Source organism: Coregonus clupeaformis, chromosome 15 (assembly GCF_020615455.1).
Source record: "Coregonus clupeaformis isolate EN_2021a chromosome 15, ASM2061545v1, whole genome shotgun sequence".
Lineage (NCBI taxonomy): Eukaryota > Metazoa > Chordata > Actinopteri > Salmoniformes > Salmonidae > Coregonus > Coregonus clupeaformis.
This window is the reverse complement of record NC_059206.1, coordinates 43,753,985-43,771,466: the sequence shown is the minus strand read 5'-3', so window position 1 is coordinate 43,771,466 and position 17,482 is coordinate 43,753,985. Positions and strand designations below refer to the sequence as shown.

The following is a 17,482-nucleotide window of genomic DNA, read 5'->3' as shown; positions in this document are numbered from 1 at the left end:
CTCTAAATACACCTCTGCTGTCTTCAACCAGGATCTCAGCGATCACTGCCTTATTCCCTGCATCCGTAACAGGTCAGCGGTCAAACGACCACCCCTCATCACTGTCAAACGCTCCCTAAAACACTTTAGCGAGCAGGCCTTCCTGGATGGATATCGATCTCATTCCGTCAGTAGAGGATCCCTGGTTGTTCTTTAAAAGTGCTTTCCTCTCAATCTTAAATAAGCATGCCCCATTCAAAAAATGCAGAACTAAGAACAGATATAGCCCCTGGTTCTCCTCAGACTTGACTGCCCTTGACCAGCACAAAAACATCCTGTGGCGTACTGCATTAGCATCGAAAAGCCCCCGCGATATGCAACTTTTCAGGGAAGTTAGGAACCAATATACACAAGCAGTTAGGAAAGCAAAGGCTAGCTTTTTCAAACAGAAATTTGCATCCTGTAGCACTAACTCCAATAAGTTTTGGGACACTGTAAAGTCCATGGAGAATAAGAGCACCTCCTCCCAGCTGCCCACTGCACTGAGGCTAGGAAACACTATCACCACCGATAAATCTACAATAATCGAGAATTTCAACAAGCATTTTGCTACGGCTGGCCATGCTTTCCACCTGGCTACCACTACCCCGGCCACCAGCTCTGCACCCTCCGCTGCAACTTGCCCATGCCCCCCCTGCTTCTCCTTCACACAAATTCAGACAGCTGATGTTCTGAAAGAGCTGCAAAATCTGGACCCCTACAAATCATCTGGGCTAGACAATCTGGACCCTTTCTTTCTAAAAATAGCCGCTGAAATTGTCGCAACCCCTATTACTAGCCTGTTCAACCTCTCTTTCGTAACGTCTGAGATCCCCAGAGATTGGAAAGCTGCCGCGGTCATCCCCCTCTTCAAAGGGGGTGACACTCTAGATCCAAACTGTTACAGACCTATATCCATCCTGCCCTGCCTTTCGAAAGTTTTCGAAAGCCAAGTTAACAAACAGATCACCGACCATTTCGAATCCCACCGTACCTTCTCCGCTATGCAATCCGGTTTCCGAGCTGGTCATGGGTGCACCTCAGCCACGCTCAAGGTCCTAAACGATATTATAACCGTGATCGATAATAGACAGTACTGTGCAGCCGTCTTCATCGACCTGGCCAAGGCTTTCGACTCTGTCAACCACCGCATTCTTATTGGCAGATTAAATAGCCTTGGTTTCTCAAATGACTGCCTCGCCTGGTTCACCAACTACTTCTCAGATAGAGTTCAATGTGTCAAATCGGAGGGCCTGTTGTCTGGACCTATGGCAGTCTCTATGGGGGTGCCACAGGGTTCAATTCTTGGGCCGACTCTTTTCTCAGTGTATATCAATGATGTCGCTCTTGCTGCTGGTGACTCTCAGATCCACCTCTACGCAGACGACACCATTTTGTATACATCTGGCCCTTCATTGGACACTGTGTTAACAAACCTCCAAATGAGATTCAATGCCATACAACAGTCCTTCCGTAGCCTCCAACTGCTCTTAAACACTAGTAAAACTAAATGCATGCTCTTCAATCGAACGCTGCTGGACCCCTACAAATCATCTGGGCTAGACAATCTGGACCCTTTCTTTCTAAAAATAGCCGCTGAAATTGTCGCAATCCCTATTACTAGCCTGTTCAACCTCTCTTTCGTAACGTCTGAGATCCCCAGAGATTGGAAAGCTGCCGCGGTCATCCCCCTCTTCAAAGGGGGTGACACTCTAGATCCAAACTGTAACAGACCTATATCCATCCTGCCCTGCCTTTCGAAAGTTTTCGAAAGCCAAGTTAACAAACAGATCACCGACCATTTCGAATCCCACCGTACCTTCTCCGCTATGCAATCCGGTTTCCGAGCTGGTCATGGGTGCACCTCAGCCACGCTCAAGGTCCTAAACGATATTATAACTGTGATCGATAATAGACAGTACTGTGCAGCCGTCTTCATCGACCTGGCCAAGGCTTTCGACTCTGTCAACCACCGCATTCTTATTGGCAGATTAAATAGCCTTGGTTTCTCAAATGACTGCCTCGCCTGGTTCACCAACTACTTCTCAGATAGAGTTCAATGTGTCAAATCGGAGGGCCTGTTGTCTGGACCTATGGCAGTCTCTATGGGGGTGCCACAGGGTTCAATTCTTGGGCCGACTCTTTTCTCAGTGTATATCAATGATGTCGCTCTTGCTGCTGGTGACTCTCAGATCCACCTCTACGCAGACGACACCATTTTGTATACATCTGGCCCTTCATTGGACACTGTGTTAACAAACCTCCAAATGAGATTCAATGCCATACAACACTCCTTCCGTAGCCTCCAACTGCTCTTAAACACTAGTAAAACTAAATGCATGCTCTTCAATCGAACGCTGCTGGCACCCGCCCACCCGACTAGAATCAATACTCTCGACGGGTCTGACCTAGAGTATGTGGACAACTACAAATACCTAGGTGTCTGGTTAGACTGTAAACTCTCCTTACAGACTCACATTAAGCATCTCCAATCCTAAATTAAATCTAGAATCGGCTTCCTATTTCACAACAAAGCCTCCTTCACTCATGCTGCCAAACATGCCCTCGTAAAACTGTCTATCCTACCGATCCTTGACTTCGGCGATGTCATTTACAAAATAGCCTCCAACACTCAGCAAATTGGATATAGTCTATCACAGTGCCATCCGTTTTGTCACCAAATCCCCATTTACTATCCACCACTGTGACCTGTACGCTCTTGTTGGCTGGTCCTCACTACATATTCGTCGCCAAACCCACTGGCTCCAGGCCATCTATAAATCACTGCTAGGCAAATCTCCGCCTTATCTTAGCTCATTGGTCACCATAGCAACACCCACCCGTAGTATGCGCTCCAGCAGGTATATCTCACTGGTCATCCCCAAAGCCAACACCTCCTTTGGCCGCCATTCCTTCCAGTTCTCTGCTGCCAATGACTGGAACGAACTACAAAAATCTCTGAAGCTGGAGACTCTTATCTCCCTCACTAACTTTAAGCATCAGTTGTCAGAGCACCTTACCGATCACTGCACCTGTACACAGCCCTTCTGAAATTAGCCCACTCAACTACCTCATCCCCATATTGTTATTTATTTTGCTCATTTGCACCCCAGTATCTCTGTTTGCACATCATCTCTTGCACATCTATCATTCCAGTGTTAATACTAATTGTAATTATTTTGCATTATGGCCTATTTATTGCCTTACCTTCATAACTTGCTACATTTGCACACACTGTATATATATTTTCAGTTGTATTTTTGACTTAATGTTTTGTTTACCCCATATGTAACTCTGTGTTGTTGTTTTTATCGTACTGCTTTGCTTTATCTTGGCCAGGTCGCAGTTGTAAATGAGAACTTGTTCTCAACTGGCTTACCTGGTTAAATAAAGGTTAAATAAAAAAATTATAAAAATAAAAAAATAAGAGAGGTGGGTTTTATTTTTATGTTTTCTGAATGTTCCTGTCTGCTTTTGCCACAGTACCACCAATGAGGTGCTTTTATGGAGGCGTAGGTTAATGTTTAATGGCATTGTAATAGTTACACATTGAGAGCTATTGCCTACATGGTGCTATGTACTGCTCAACTTGCTCAGAGGACCGTGAGAAACCCACTGGCAACCAGTCTGTTCCAGAGGCCTGAGAGACACCAAGGTAAGAGAAGGATCTGATCTTGTACTATTTGGGTGATGGACAGCTCAAAAAAATGCTATAAAGTGTGAGGACATGGAATAATTCAGTCTGATTGGTTTGTGTATTTTCATCAACTGCACCTGTGCTGCATAAGCTAAATGAAGTGTCCAGAGATGTTACATGCATTGAACGCTGTTGCTTTGAAAGGCTGAGGAATTTGCATGGCAGTAAATACATAGCACTGAAGGAAGGTATTATCTTGCTGAGAAATTCCAGTCTTTTGTGTTGCTGGTTAAATTGTGTTGGCCGCAGGCAGCACAAGCTTCACAGAGAGATGTGCTGCATTATGGTGTGCTCACGTATATTGTAGCTACAGTTCTGCAGTGAGGTAGGGTTTGATGCAGGCAACACATCAGCGCTTTGTAACAATGAACAGGTCTCTCTGTTACTGGGGAACAGTCAAGTCAATAAATTCTTCAGTGTCAATATATTTACCAAATGTCCTTAACTAAATTGCTAATAGTGGCAGTCAGTCCTTGTAAAAATTCTGCATCTCAAAGTGGAAATATTCTTCCTTAACAATGATGGGTAATTAGTAGCTTGTGATATGACATTTGTAAAATTAAATGTGTGTGGAAACATAATGTGTTACTATGTTATGTAAAGCATTGTAGATTACAATATTTAACTATGGGGATTGTGTATGTGAGTTGTGAGCATGTGCAATGGTGATAGTTATGGTCAGCTAGAACGGGTCAGATCTTTTGGCAACACTAGATGGGCAGGTTTGTGCGTGGGTGACTGTGCAGTGTTGCCCACTGTAACTGAGATGTGTCTGTATGTGAATTTATCATTCTAGATTCAACAGTAACTCACCTACACCTGGTGCTAGTATCTACTGATGAATGTGACACACTGGGGTGTTAATACACTGGGGTGTTAATTCAGTGATAAAGAGCATATCATTTTCATCGACTGTTGTTGTTAAAGTATCAAATCTGCTCTGTTATTCAACACAGACACAGACATGCGCCATAAATGTTGTTTATTGCATGTTGCTTATAAAATCTTAATTAAGAAAAATGCTTATCACATGTTGCTTATTATATGCTGCTGATTGAAATGATATAAATCAATCAAAATAATATAATTTATTCGCAATTCAAAAGTAATGCTGACCAATGTTCTTCAAAGAGAAACACAGTAAACCACACAAAAAACAACACATGTTACAGAATGGGCACAGAACAAAATTATTCTTAGTTTTTTTTATCTAATCTCTTGTTGGTCAGCCTTGGATAGTATGGGTTATGACTGGTGGATTTGTAAAAGTCACACTTGGAGAGTGCCTGTTTTTTCTCATCTTACTTTGGCCTACTTATTCTCTCTGCTATTATTACTTATACTAAGTGTACAAAACACCTTCCTAATATTGAGTTGCACCCCCTTTTACCCTCAGAATAGCCTCGATTTGTCATGGCATGGACTCTACAAGGTGTCAAAAGTGTTCCACAGGGATGCTGGCCTATGTTGACTCCAATACTTCCCACAGTTGTGTCAAGTTGGCTGGATGTCCTTTGGGTGGTGGACCATTCTTGATGCACACGGAAAACTGTTGAGCGTGAAAACCCCAGCAGCGTTGCAGTTCTTGACACACTCAAACCGGTGTGCCTGGCACCTACTACCATACCCTGTTCAAAGGTGCTTACATATTTTTCACCCTCTGAATGGGACACATACACAATCCATGTCTCAATTGTCTCAAGGCTTAACCTGTCTCGTCCCTTCATCTACAATCTTTGATGTGAATTTAAAAAGTGACATCAATAAGGGATCATAGCTTTCACCTAGATTCACCTGGTCAGTCTATGTCATGCAAAGAGCATCAAGGGGGGGACTGTAAGATTTAGACTTATGGAATACCAGGAAATACATTTGGAGATAGTTTTGGATACTAAAGTAAAGATTCCTAAAATCAAGAAGTTGCTGCCGTCAAGAAATTGTTGCAGCTCTATACAGTACTGTATGTCCAATATCTGTACAGAACAGTGCAAGCTCTGGAACATTCTCATTAAGGACATCAAAAGGCTCTTATCTGAATTGAAATTGCCAAACAGCTAGATAAAAAACAAACAACAAAAAAACACATGCAGATCTCCTTTTCAAAAGGTAGAGACTACCCTCTCACCCCATGGCACATCTGTGTGACTGTACAATACAGTATATATATATTTAACTTTCTTATCGCAACATGTCAAAGCTTGCTATTAGCGTTACTCCAAGGTCAGAATCAAACGTTATTAAACATTCTGCTGACTGGTATCAGTAATAAATATGCCTGTTTTTATTACATGTTTTAGTAAAGTGAACCTTGCCCTCAGTAGGTGGACCTCTAAGGTTACGTTTACACAGGCAGCCAAATTCAGATCTTTTGTCAATAATAGGTCTTCTGACCAATCAGATCAGATCTTTAGAAAATAATTGGGCAAGGAAATCAGAGTTGGGATGCCTGCGTAAACCCAGTCTCAGATTTCAACAAAATAAACTATACTGAACAAAAATATAAACGCAACATGCAACAATATCAACGATTTTACTGAGTTACAGTTCATACAATGAAATCAGCCAATTGAAATAAATTCATTAGTCCCTAATTTATGGATTTCACATAAATGGGCAGGGGCACAGCCAGTAAGAATTAGTTTTTTTCAGACAAAAGGGCTTTATTACAGACAGAAATAGTCCTCAGGTTCATCAGCTGTCCAGGTGGCTGGTCTCAGACGATCCTGCAGGCGAAGAAGCCGGATTAGGAGGTCCTGAGCTGGCGTGGTTTCATGTGATCTGCGGTTGTGAGACCGTTTGGACGTACTGCCAAATTCTCTAAAACGACGTTGGAGGTGGCTTATGGTAGAGAAATTCAACATTCAATTCTCTGACAACAGATCTGGTGGACATTCCTGCAGTCAGCATGCCAATTACAAGCTCCCTCAAAACTTGAGAAATCTGTGGCATTGTGTTGTGTGACAAAACTGCACATTTTAGAGTTGCCTTTTATTGTCCCCAGCACAAGGTGCACCTGTGTAATGATCATGCTGTTTAATAAGCTTCTTGATATACCACATCTGTCAGGTGGATGGATTATCTTGGCAAAGGAGAAATGCTCACTAACAGGGATGTAAACAAATTTGTGCATATGGAACATTTATGGCATCTTTTATTTCACCTCATGAAACATGGGACCAACACTTTACATGCTGCGTTTATACTTTTGTTCAGTGTAGTTAGGAGAAAAGTGTATCTTGTTGGGTTGATATACTGAAAGGAGTACTATTGCGTTTACTCTCTAGATAAGGTTAGGACACACTGTTGAATAGTAGTAGTATTAGTATTTATTAGGATCCCCAATTAGCTGCTGCCGAGGAAAACAGAACTCAAAACACAACAAATAAAATACATAATATACTGTACATTGCACTACTTTTACATAATTTAGCAGATGCTCCCGTCTATAGCGACCCACAGCTAGTGCATTCATCTCAAGATATCCAGGCGAGACAACCAAGTATCACATATCATTACATAGTACAATACATAATAGAATACAAAATACATAAAGGTATCTGTGTCTCTTCACAGTCCCCGTCATGCCGTAAGGAGTTATTTTATCTGGTTTTGAATCTGGTTTTATTGCTAGCTTGAGTTACCTGGGGTGACAGAGTTTCATGTAGTCATGGCTCTATTTAATACTGTGCGTTTCCCAGCCTCTGTTCTGGACCTGGGGACTGTGAAAAGACCGCTGGTTGCATATTTTGTGTGGTACAGATGAGTGTCCAAACTGTGTGCCAACTTCTTCAACAGACAGATAGGTACCTTCAACACATCAACACGTCTCACAAAGAGCAATAGTGATGCAGTCAATCTCTCCTCAACTTTGAGCCAGGAGTTATTGACATGCATGTTACTGACATTCGCCCTCCGTGTACATCTAAGTGCAATAGATGCTGCTTTGTTCTGCATCAACTGCAGTTTGCCTATGTCCTTCTTTGCCACACTTGACCACACAGCTGGGCAGTAGTCCAGGTGTGACAAAAATAAGGCCTGTAGGACCTGTCTGGTTGACTGAGATGTGAAGAAAGCAGAGCAACGCCTTATCATGGACATACCTCTTCTCATTTTAGCAACCATTGAGTCTATATGACATCTTGCCATCTAGGGTTACACCCAGCAGTTTAGTCTCCTCAACTTGCTCAATCATCACATTATTCAATAATAGACCTAGATGAGGTTTAGGGTTGAGTGAGTGATTTGTTCCAAAAACGCTTTTAGGTTTTGAGATATTTAGCACCAGCCTATTGCTAGTTACCCATTCTAAAACTGACTGGAGCTCTATGTTAAGGGTGTCAGTTATATATTTTACACAGGTCAGTGGAAGGTCATTAGTAAAAACAGAAAACAATAATGGCCCAAGCCTTCTGCCCTGCGGTACACCACACTCAACCAAATTTGCATTAGATGGACTTCCATTAAATAAAACCCTATGTGCTCTATTAGCTAGTTAACTCTCAATCTATGATAAGGCAGAGGATGTAAATCCATAACACTTAAGTTTTGTTAACAATAGGTTATTATCAATGATATCAAAAGCCGCACTGAAGTCTAACAAAACAGCTCCCACAATCTTATTATTATAAATTTCTTTTAGCCAATCAACAGTCATTTGTGACAGTGAGGAGTGAGGTGAGTAGTAATGGCATGGTTTCATATCTGAACAGAATGTAAGAATTCATCAACAACTCACATTGTATAGTTGTGATGCACTGTCTTTTGTCTTTGCTCATGTGTTTTGCGATTTTGAGAGTACATTTGTGTGGGGGTGTTTCTATGTGTTTATACTTGTCTAACTCCCTTCAATTGAGATTGACTGTAATATGATGTCCTGTGTTTCCCTGACAGAAAGATGGTCCATAAGTCCATAGTTGTGGGTCTGGTGGTGCTGCTGGTGGCAGCCGTAAGCACGTTTGTGGGTGTCTTCTTTGGGCTGGGGAGCAGGTCGACCTCAAATAACCATTCCTACTCCAGGGCTGCCGTGGCAGCCGATGCTGGCCCATGCTCAGAAATCGGCAGGTAAAAACTCACACAAACACATACAGTATATGCAGTACTAGTCTCAAACATTGCCACACCAAGGAATTACTCATTTAAATGTTTTTGTAGACATCCAGATACAATGATCCCTGTTTCAAGGCATGCTGTTCCAAACAGGCCTAATAGCAGAAACCAAGTTTTTCTTGGTCAGAACATACAAATATGCTCCTGCTTCTGAGTCTATTTATGTTCATCCATCATCTCAAATCCTTCCCATTTTGTCATCATAATTCATTCTGTCTGTGTAAACTTCCTGCTGTCTCTTTATGAACTAGTGCATTTGTATGCAAATCAGGGCCACTGAATATAAACTTTTGTCTGCGTGGGTGTGTCTGTAAATTTCAGAGACACATTGCAGAAAGGTGGCTCTGCAGTGGATGCATCTATTGCTGCCTTGCTGTGTGTGGGGCTGATGAACGCCCACAGCATGGGCATTGGAGGAGGACTCTTCTTCACTATCTATGATGCTAAAACTGGTACAGTCTGAGCCCTAATCATTGTATTAAACCTGTAACATATTTATTGATGTCAACAAATCCAACAATGACACCTGAACTAAAAACAGGAAATGTAAAAACTTGGTGTGATGTTGTAAAGTTGATTTTGACTTCCTTCAAAGGAAAGGTAGAGACCATTAATTCCAGGGAGACGGCTCCCGCCAACGCAACAGAGGACATGTTTGGGAATAGCACCCAGTTAGCTAAGAAAGGTAATGTTTTACCAGTTACCTAACACCAGAAAATGGATGAAAGATGTACGTTTACGACGAGAGATGGCCTTGCGATAGAGTCAAAAGATACAGAGATAAGAGCGGTACAGTAACGTTTGGCAGTAGGGTTTGGCAGGAGGGTTTGGCAGTAACATTTGGCAGTAACGTTTGGCAGGAGGGTTGTCCATCGCCATACCAGGGGAGATCCGTGGGTACGAGCTGGCACACCATCGCCATGGAAATTTGCCATGGAGAGAGCTGTTCCAGCCTGCAATCCAGTTGGCACGGAAGGGCTTTCCTTTGGGCAGGGCTTTGGCCACTGCTATCTCCAAGAACAGAGAAACCATCACTGGTGACACAGCTTTATGGTGAGAATGCCAAGAAGGGAGACATGATATGGAGTGGTGATCTGAGTTACTGTACAGAGGGTCAAGTTTTCACATGAGGAGATACTTTACCTCCCCTTTTAAGATTATTTTCGCCCTTATTCCCAAACATGAGAGCTCAGTGTCTCATATGTTGTCTCTGACATCTCTGTTTTTGGTCTCTCTTTCAGTGAGGTGTTTTGTGACAAAAATGGTGCCATCCTGAAGGAAAACGACATCATCACCTTTACTAAACTCGCTGACACCTATGAAACAATAGCAAATGAGGGGCCTAATGCTTTTTACGAAGGCCCACTGGCAGAGAACCTTGTGAGGGACATTCAGTCAGCAGGTTGGCATCGCCCTTATTTCTACCAAATATTAACAAACTGCAATTTTGATTGAATTTCATTCAGGGTCTGCTGGCTGTACATGTTAACAGAAACAGTGCCTTATTGTCTGTTTACCGGTATGTGTTTCAGATGGTATCATCACACTTGATGACCTAAAGAACTACAAGCCTTTTTTGGATGAGAGTCCTCTCAATGCTAGTGTGGGGGAGTACATAATGTATGTGCCCAATGCCCCAGCCAGTGGCCCTGTCCTGTCCCTCATACTCAACATCCTGGATGGTAAGCCTTCAGCCTGATGACACAGAGTTGCATTCAAGATCAAACTGTGGCCGTTTTTTTTAAGGAGTTTTGGAAAACTATTTGAGTCACATTTGGTCACCCTGTCACTCTCGTGCTATGGTACAAGTGTATAAGAGAGGTGGCAGCTGCTCCAGATAGAACTAATTAAGAACCAAAGATAATCGTTTTCCCAGCCATCACACCCGAGGCGCCCTGCTCTGCAGGCCTGGTACCTCGTCAGCACTGTTAACTTCGGAAAATGATGCTGAACTGTTCATTTACATTATAGCAGCCCTGGTCTATCTCATCCAATTACTGTATGCACCATATCTCTCTCTTGACAATGCATATTCAGATAGATAACCACCTTCTGTTCGGTGGTGGTGGTGCAGCTGACTGACCAGTAGTTGGGGTGTACATCTCCTCTTCTCATCCCCAGCTCTGTTTCAGCTTCACATTAATGCCTGGGGGTCTATTGGATATCTAGTCCATAGAGTTTCTCCTCCAGACTTCCTCTCTCTGCTTGTTCCCAGTACAGTAGCTATATAATATGACAGTGTCTGTCAGGGGATTAGATGGAAACTTTATTCCAGAGTATTTAAACTCCCTAATTAAACTAAACCATCGCTTCCTGTGGCTCCTCTGCCTGGCCACCCCACTTACTGTGTCTCTCTGCCTCTACTGCAAACACTAATCTGACCGATTTACCTCTAATTGGACACAGACGAGTGGTGGGGGAATCACATAACACTAGCATGCCAGGGCCCGCTCAAGCCCTTCATCCTGACAGTTCACCATGACTTCTGCTACTGCCTGTCAGCTGAAATTCATCAAACAATTCCATTCAGTTACAGTTCTCTCTCGTTTCTCCCATCCTCTACAGCTGTGAACTAAAACAGTTCTAACACTGATAGTCTGGACCTGGGAAACAGAATGAACAGAACTTTTAAATTGATAGTAAAACCCTTTGAATGTCCACTTCACCTGATCAAATTGAATGTACTGTATTATTGTTTAATAACTGTAATGATGGTGGCTATGGCTACCCTGTTTTCAGGATACAACTTCACCTCAGACAGTGTCTCCAGCACTGAGAAGAAGGTCCTCACGTACCACCGCATGGTCGAGGCCTTCCGATTCGCTTATGCCAAGCGAAGCATGCTGGGAGATCCAAGCTTCCTCAGCATCTCTGATGTAAGTCTCACCCCCATCTTCCCCAGAGTTTATATTCAATAGTTCTCTCAATCACTTACTAATCATATTCAATCAACGGCTCATAGTACTGTATGTATTAGAATGTCATGGGTCAATAAGTTCATGTTCATTGGAGACAGAGTAAATATGGATATGAGTTCAGGTAGGCCTCCGAGCTACAGCAAAAAAATAAAAAGGTAAGAGGGATGCTCGACAACAATGACAAAAAAAATCAAACAAAAGGGCTTGCCAAGAAAAACTTCAAAAAGGACTCATTCGAAGTAGAAAGGAGTTTGAGCACTCAACAAAAAAGGAATTCATTTATTTTTCTCAGCATTAATCCATTGGATGAGCAGTTACAGGTGACTGACGTTTCAACGTCAAGCTAACGTCTTCTTTAGAGTGACCCGACAATTGCACTCAACTCCTATTTATAGCCTAGTGGCCTATTGAGACACAACAATGTGAAATTAAACATAAGTGTCAATGGCTAATAATAGCACAAAATAATAATAACAAATATCAGGTGTCTCGTCGATTAATAGGCCATACCAAAATAAACAAAGTATTTACATAGGTGATATTTGTTATGGGGATGTAGCTCAGTTGGTAGAGCATGGCGTTTGCAACGCCAGGGTTGTGGGTTCGATAAAATAATGTATGTGCTAACTGTAAGTCGCTCTGGATAAGAGCGTCTGCTAAATGACTAAAATGTAAATGTAATATTTGGGTGTCTGTGAAAATGGCAGCAGAGAGACCCAAGAAATCATGGCAACATTCTAGAAACGAGGACAATGAAAAATCATAGTTTAGCCCCTATTCCTGCACCACAGGAAATGCAGATGAGCGTCGTGATTTACATAGATTCACTGAAAACCCACACTAACACACGGTTATATTAAAAGTTTTGCACTTTTAAAGTAGCCTACATTTGGCCAGCTAATAGCCTAACCACCGATCAAGCAACATTACGTACTTAATGTTCAAATCCTGTTTTCTTGGTAAGCCATTTTATTAAATATGGATATGCTCAGATAAGAGTTGATTGGATTATTGATTGAAATGGACTTCAGTCTTCCAAGAAACACTATTTGTACAGCTGCTATGTTGACATTTCTGTAAACCAGTACAGCTTCATCATTCTAGACTGTTCTAAATGGTTGCTTTTATTAATGGGCATTCATTTGAATGGCAGAGACTCATTTTCCTGTCCCCTCTTCTCTTCAGCTCATCCACAACATGACCTCAGATTACTTTGCCGATTCCCTCCGTCAGAAGATAACAGACGATACCACCCATCACATGAACTACTATGAGGCAGAGTACTTTGTCCCCGAGAACCACGGGACAGCACATCTGTCTGTGGTGGCAGAGGACGGGAGTGCAGTGGCAGCCACCAGCACCATCAACCAACTGTAGGAATCAAGTTCCAGTTAAACATTTGATTAGAAAAATGAACTGGAGCTAGTCCTCATTGTCATTATTTCCTATTTCCTTGCTAGTTTTGGCTCCAAAGTCATGTCGCGCTCTACAGGAATCCTCCTCAACAATCAGATGGATGACTTCAGCTCACCCCTCATCACAAATGGCTTTGGAGTGCCTCCTTCACCAAACAACTTCATCAGACCAGGTGAGGGCTACATCTGACTACAGACGCCACACTTTTCAGTTCACCACCCGGCTCTGATAGCCAGAAATTGGTACTTGATGGTGGGTATGGATGGGCCTAACTCCCTTGTTATCTCTCCCCAGGTAAGAGGCCCTTGTCTTCTATGTGTCCAGCCATTCTCTTTGACAAGGGGAGCAAGGAAGTCAAGATGGTGGTGGGGGGCTCAGGAGGAACAAAGATCACCACGGCAACTGCCACGGTAAACCAGGCTGCAATGCCCTTTCGTTGCTGTGTGAAAATACTCATACTTTTGTCATCTGTGACTGAATTGTTGGCTGTTTATTCTGCAGGTGATTCTCAACACGCTGTTCTTTAACTATGACCTGAAGAAAGCTGTGGCAGATCCTAGAATCCACAACCAGCTGAGTCCCAACACCACACTGGGAGAGCCTGGGTTTGACGAGGTAGGTTAGATGATTGATGACAGTGAATTCACATACCCTACAGTGCATAAAAAGGAGTGTCACAATGAGTATGCTTTCCTTACAGAGGGTGATGGCAGGTCTGGCTTTGAAGAACCATGAGACAGAGTTCCTGACAGCCACAGGGGCTGTGGTTCAGGTAGTGGTGCGCCAGGGGGACCAGCTCCATGCTGAATCCGACCCCAGGAAATGGGGCTACGCTGCTGGGTACTGAGACCAACCACAGACCCCTGCTCCCACGAACTGAGGCCAACCACACACCTCTGCTCCCACAGACAGGCTGGCTGATTGGGCTTCTGATTCAGATGAAAGCCACCTCTACAATAGGGCTGTGACAATACCAGTTTCGCAATATTCACAAAGAAGACCTCTCTTTGGTCCTTTAAAAACCTGTTGTATGTAAAATATTGTGTGCTGTAGCTTGGAAAATATATACGTGACTTTGGATGACAACATAGCCCTAATGTTGGAAACAAACATGATTGTTTTTCTAAAGAAGTTAATCCGCTTCGTGTTTTGTTTTCTTGCCACAATACTAACAAGTATTGCGATACTGGTATAGTCCTGGCCCTACTCTACAGACTATATTTCAAACCAGGAGAAACACATTCAGATTCCTGTCATCGCAGCAATGACCTACGACCTACAGTATGACCTTAGTCCTCTCTGGTAAACCAGGGTCACCTTTCTCCCCTCATTGGTGTCATAAGAAAGTGGAGAGAAGCTACCATCCAACGTCTCCCATCTCATCCTGTTTTTGATGACCAAGTGCCTCAGTCTGAGATCCAGATGCTGAGATAGAGCTATTCATTCTCCACTCTGCTTTACTTAGATTATTATGCAGTACCGTCTGTACCATCTCAATATTTCTTATTCAAAGTACCTCTATTCAATGTTTTACCTTTCACTGCAATGGATTTTCAGTCAGAATAGGAAGGTAATTTGACTGGTGCTTTCATTGAGATAGATTATTAAAAACACAGTTTGCCTTAAACCAAATGTTATTTTCTGTAAAATTATTATTATTTGTGTTGCTTTTGAGAAGACTTGCTATTCAAGATCAATAATTCACAAGCCATACCCAAAGAACAGTTGTATGATGTAATTTTTACATGACCGCAACAATCTTATAAACATTGACCAACAATGAAAACACAGGAAGACAGAAACAAAGTTTCAAATAATAAAAAGAGGGCTTACTTCAGGGTTCAATTGTTCTCATGACACGACTGCAAAGTGCAATGTTTGTTTGCATTTGTTAATTTATGTTGGTCAAATACACCATGTAGGCTATACAAATAAATAGAAAGTATTCAGACCCCTTCCCTTTTTCCACATTGTTACGTTAAAGCCTTATACTAAAATTGATTAAATAAAACATTTTCCTCAATCTACACACAATACCCCATAATAACAAAGCGAAAAACAGGTTTGTGTAAATGTTTGAAAATGTTTTTGTTTTTTTAACAAACAGAAATACCATATTTACATAAGTATTCAGACCCTTTGCTATGAGACTAGAAATTGAGCTCAGGTGCATCCTGTTTCCATTGATCATCCTTGAGATGTTTCTACAACCTGATTGGGAGTCCACCTGTGGTAAATTCAATTGATTGGACATGATTTGGAAAGGCACACACCTGTCTATATAAAGGTCCCACAGTTGACAGTGCATGTCAGAGCAAAAACCCAGTCATGAGGTCGAAGGAATTGTCCGTAGAGCTCCGAGACAGGATTGTGTTGAGGCACAGATCTGGGGATGGGTACCAAAACATTTCTGCAGCATTGAAGGTCCCCAAGAACAGTGGCCTCCATCATTCTTAAATGGAAGAAGTTTGGATCCACCAAGACTCTCCCTAGAGCTGAGATGGGAGAACCTTCCAGAAGGACAACAATCTCTGCACCACTCCACCAATCAGGCCTTTATGGTAGAGTGGCCAGATGGAAGCCACTCCTCAGTAAAAGGCACATGACAGCCCACTTGGAATTAGCCAAAAGTCACCAAAGGACTCTGACCATGAGAAACAAGATTCTCTGGTCTGATGAAAACAAGAAGAAACTATTTGGTGTGAATACCAAGGGTCACATCTGGAGGAAACCTGTCACCACCCCTACGGTGAAGCATGGTGGTGGCAGCATCATGCTGTGGGGATGTTTTTCAGCGGCAGGGACTGGGAGACTAGTCAGGTTTGAGGGAAAGATCAATGTTTCGGCATCACATTGCCTATACCATGTCAACATATTTATTGATGATAATCTTTTACCTTGTAAGTCTGAGTGTTACAACTTTTTTTACACAATTGTTTTTTAAAAATATATACAGTGCTATGAAAAGGTATTTGCCCCCTTTCTAATTGTCTCTACTTTTGCATATTTGTGATACTGAATGCTATCAGATCTTCAACCAAAACCTAATATTAAAGAAAGGGAACATAAGTGGACAAATAACAATTACATATTTATTTCATAAACAAAGTTATGCAACACCCAATTCCCCTGTGTGAAAAAGTAATTGCCCCCTTACTCAATAACTGGTTGTGCCACCTTTAGCTGCAATGACTCCAACCAAATGCTTCCTGTAGTTGTTGATCAGTCTCTCACGTCGCTGTGGAGGAATTTTGGCCCACTCTTCCATGCAGAACTGCTTTAACTCAGTGACGTGTGAGTTTTCAAGCATGAACTGCTAGTTTCAAGTCCTGCCACAACATCTCAATTGGGATTAGGTCTGGACTTTGACTAGGCCATTCCAAAAACATCCAATTTGATTATTTTTAGCAATTTTCATGTAGACTTGATTGTGTGTTTTGGATCATTGTCTTGCTGCATGATCCAGCTGCGCTTCAGCTTCAGCTCACAGACGGATGGTCTGACATTCTCCTGTAGAATTCTCTGATACAGAGCAGAATTCATGGTTCCTTCTATTAAGGCAAGTCGTCCAGGTCCTGAGGCAGCAAAGCATCCCCAAACCATCACACCACCACCACCATGCTTGACCTTTGGTATGATGTTCTTACTGTGGAATGCAAAGTTTGGTTTTCGCCAGGCATTACTGGAACCATGTCCTCCAAAAAGTTATACTTTTGAATCATCTGTCCATAGAACGTTCTTCCAAGAGTCTTGATGATCATCCAGGTGCTTTTTGGCAAACTTGAGTCAACTTTTTGGACAAGATGGGTCCCATTATGCCTGGCGAAAACCAAACACTGCATTCCACAGTAAGAACATCATACCAAAGGTCAAGTATGGTGGTGGTGTGATGGTTTGGGGATGCTTTGCTGCCTCAGGACCTGGACGACTTGCCTTAATAGAAGGAACCATGAATTCTGCTCTGTATCAGAATTCTACAGGAGAATGTCAGACCATCCGTCTGTGAGCTGAAGCGCATCTGGGTCATGCAGCAAGACAATGATCCAAAACACACAATCAAGTCTACATGAAAATTGCTAAAAAGCAACACATTTGAAGTTTTGGAATGGTCTAGTCAAAGTCCAGACCTAATCCCAATTGAGATGTTGTGGCAGGACTTGAAACTAGCAGTTCATGCTTGAAAACCCACACGTCACTGAGTTAAAGCAGTTCTGCATGGAAGAGTGGGCCAAAATTCCTCCACAGCGACGTGAGAGACTGATCAACAACTACAGGAAGCATTTGGTTGGAGTCATTGCAGCTAAAGGTGGCACAACCAGTTAGAGTG

General features: G+C 42.4%; 1 protein-coding gene across 1 annotated transcript; it reads left to right on the top strand.

Annotated features, from left to right (window-relative positions):
- The first annotated feature begins 6,886 nt into the window (after positions 1–6,886).
- On the top strand, positions 6,887–15,168 carry LOC121582379 (glutathione hydrolase 1 proenzyme-like). Its single transcript, XM_041898122.2, has 12 exons — positions 6,887–8,776; positions 9,143–9,273; positions 9,417–9,506; positions 9,682–9,874; positions 10,063–10,223; positions 10,354–10,503; positions 11,561–11,697; positions 12,925–13,112; positions 13,200–13,327; positions 13,450–13,565; positions 13,657–13,770; positions 13,856–15,168. Exons 1-12 carry the CDS (start codon positions 8,610–8,612, stop codon positions 14,000–14,002), a joined length of 1,722 nt encoding a protein of 573 aa, XP_041754056.1. The 5' UTR covers positions 6,887–8,609; the 3' UTR covers positions 14,003–15,168.
- The last annotated feature ends 2,314 nt before the right edge of the window (positions 15,169–17,482 follow it).

Coding starts and splice junctions, on each gene's coding strand:
- LOC121582379 (XM_041898122.2), top strand. CDS start 8,610: ATGGTCCATAAGTCCATAGTTGTGGGTCTGGTGGTGCTGCTGGTGGCA. Junction 8,777..9,142: donor CCATGCTCAGAAATCGGCAG/GTAAAAACTCAC, acceptor TGTAAATTTCAG/AGACACATTGCAGAAAGGTG. Junction 13,771..13,855: donor GAGAGCCTGGGTTTGACGAG/GTAGGTTAGATG, acceptor CTTTCCTTACAG/AGGGTGATGGCAGGTCTGGC.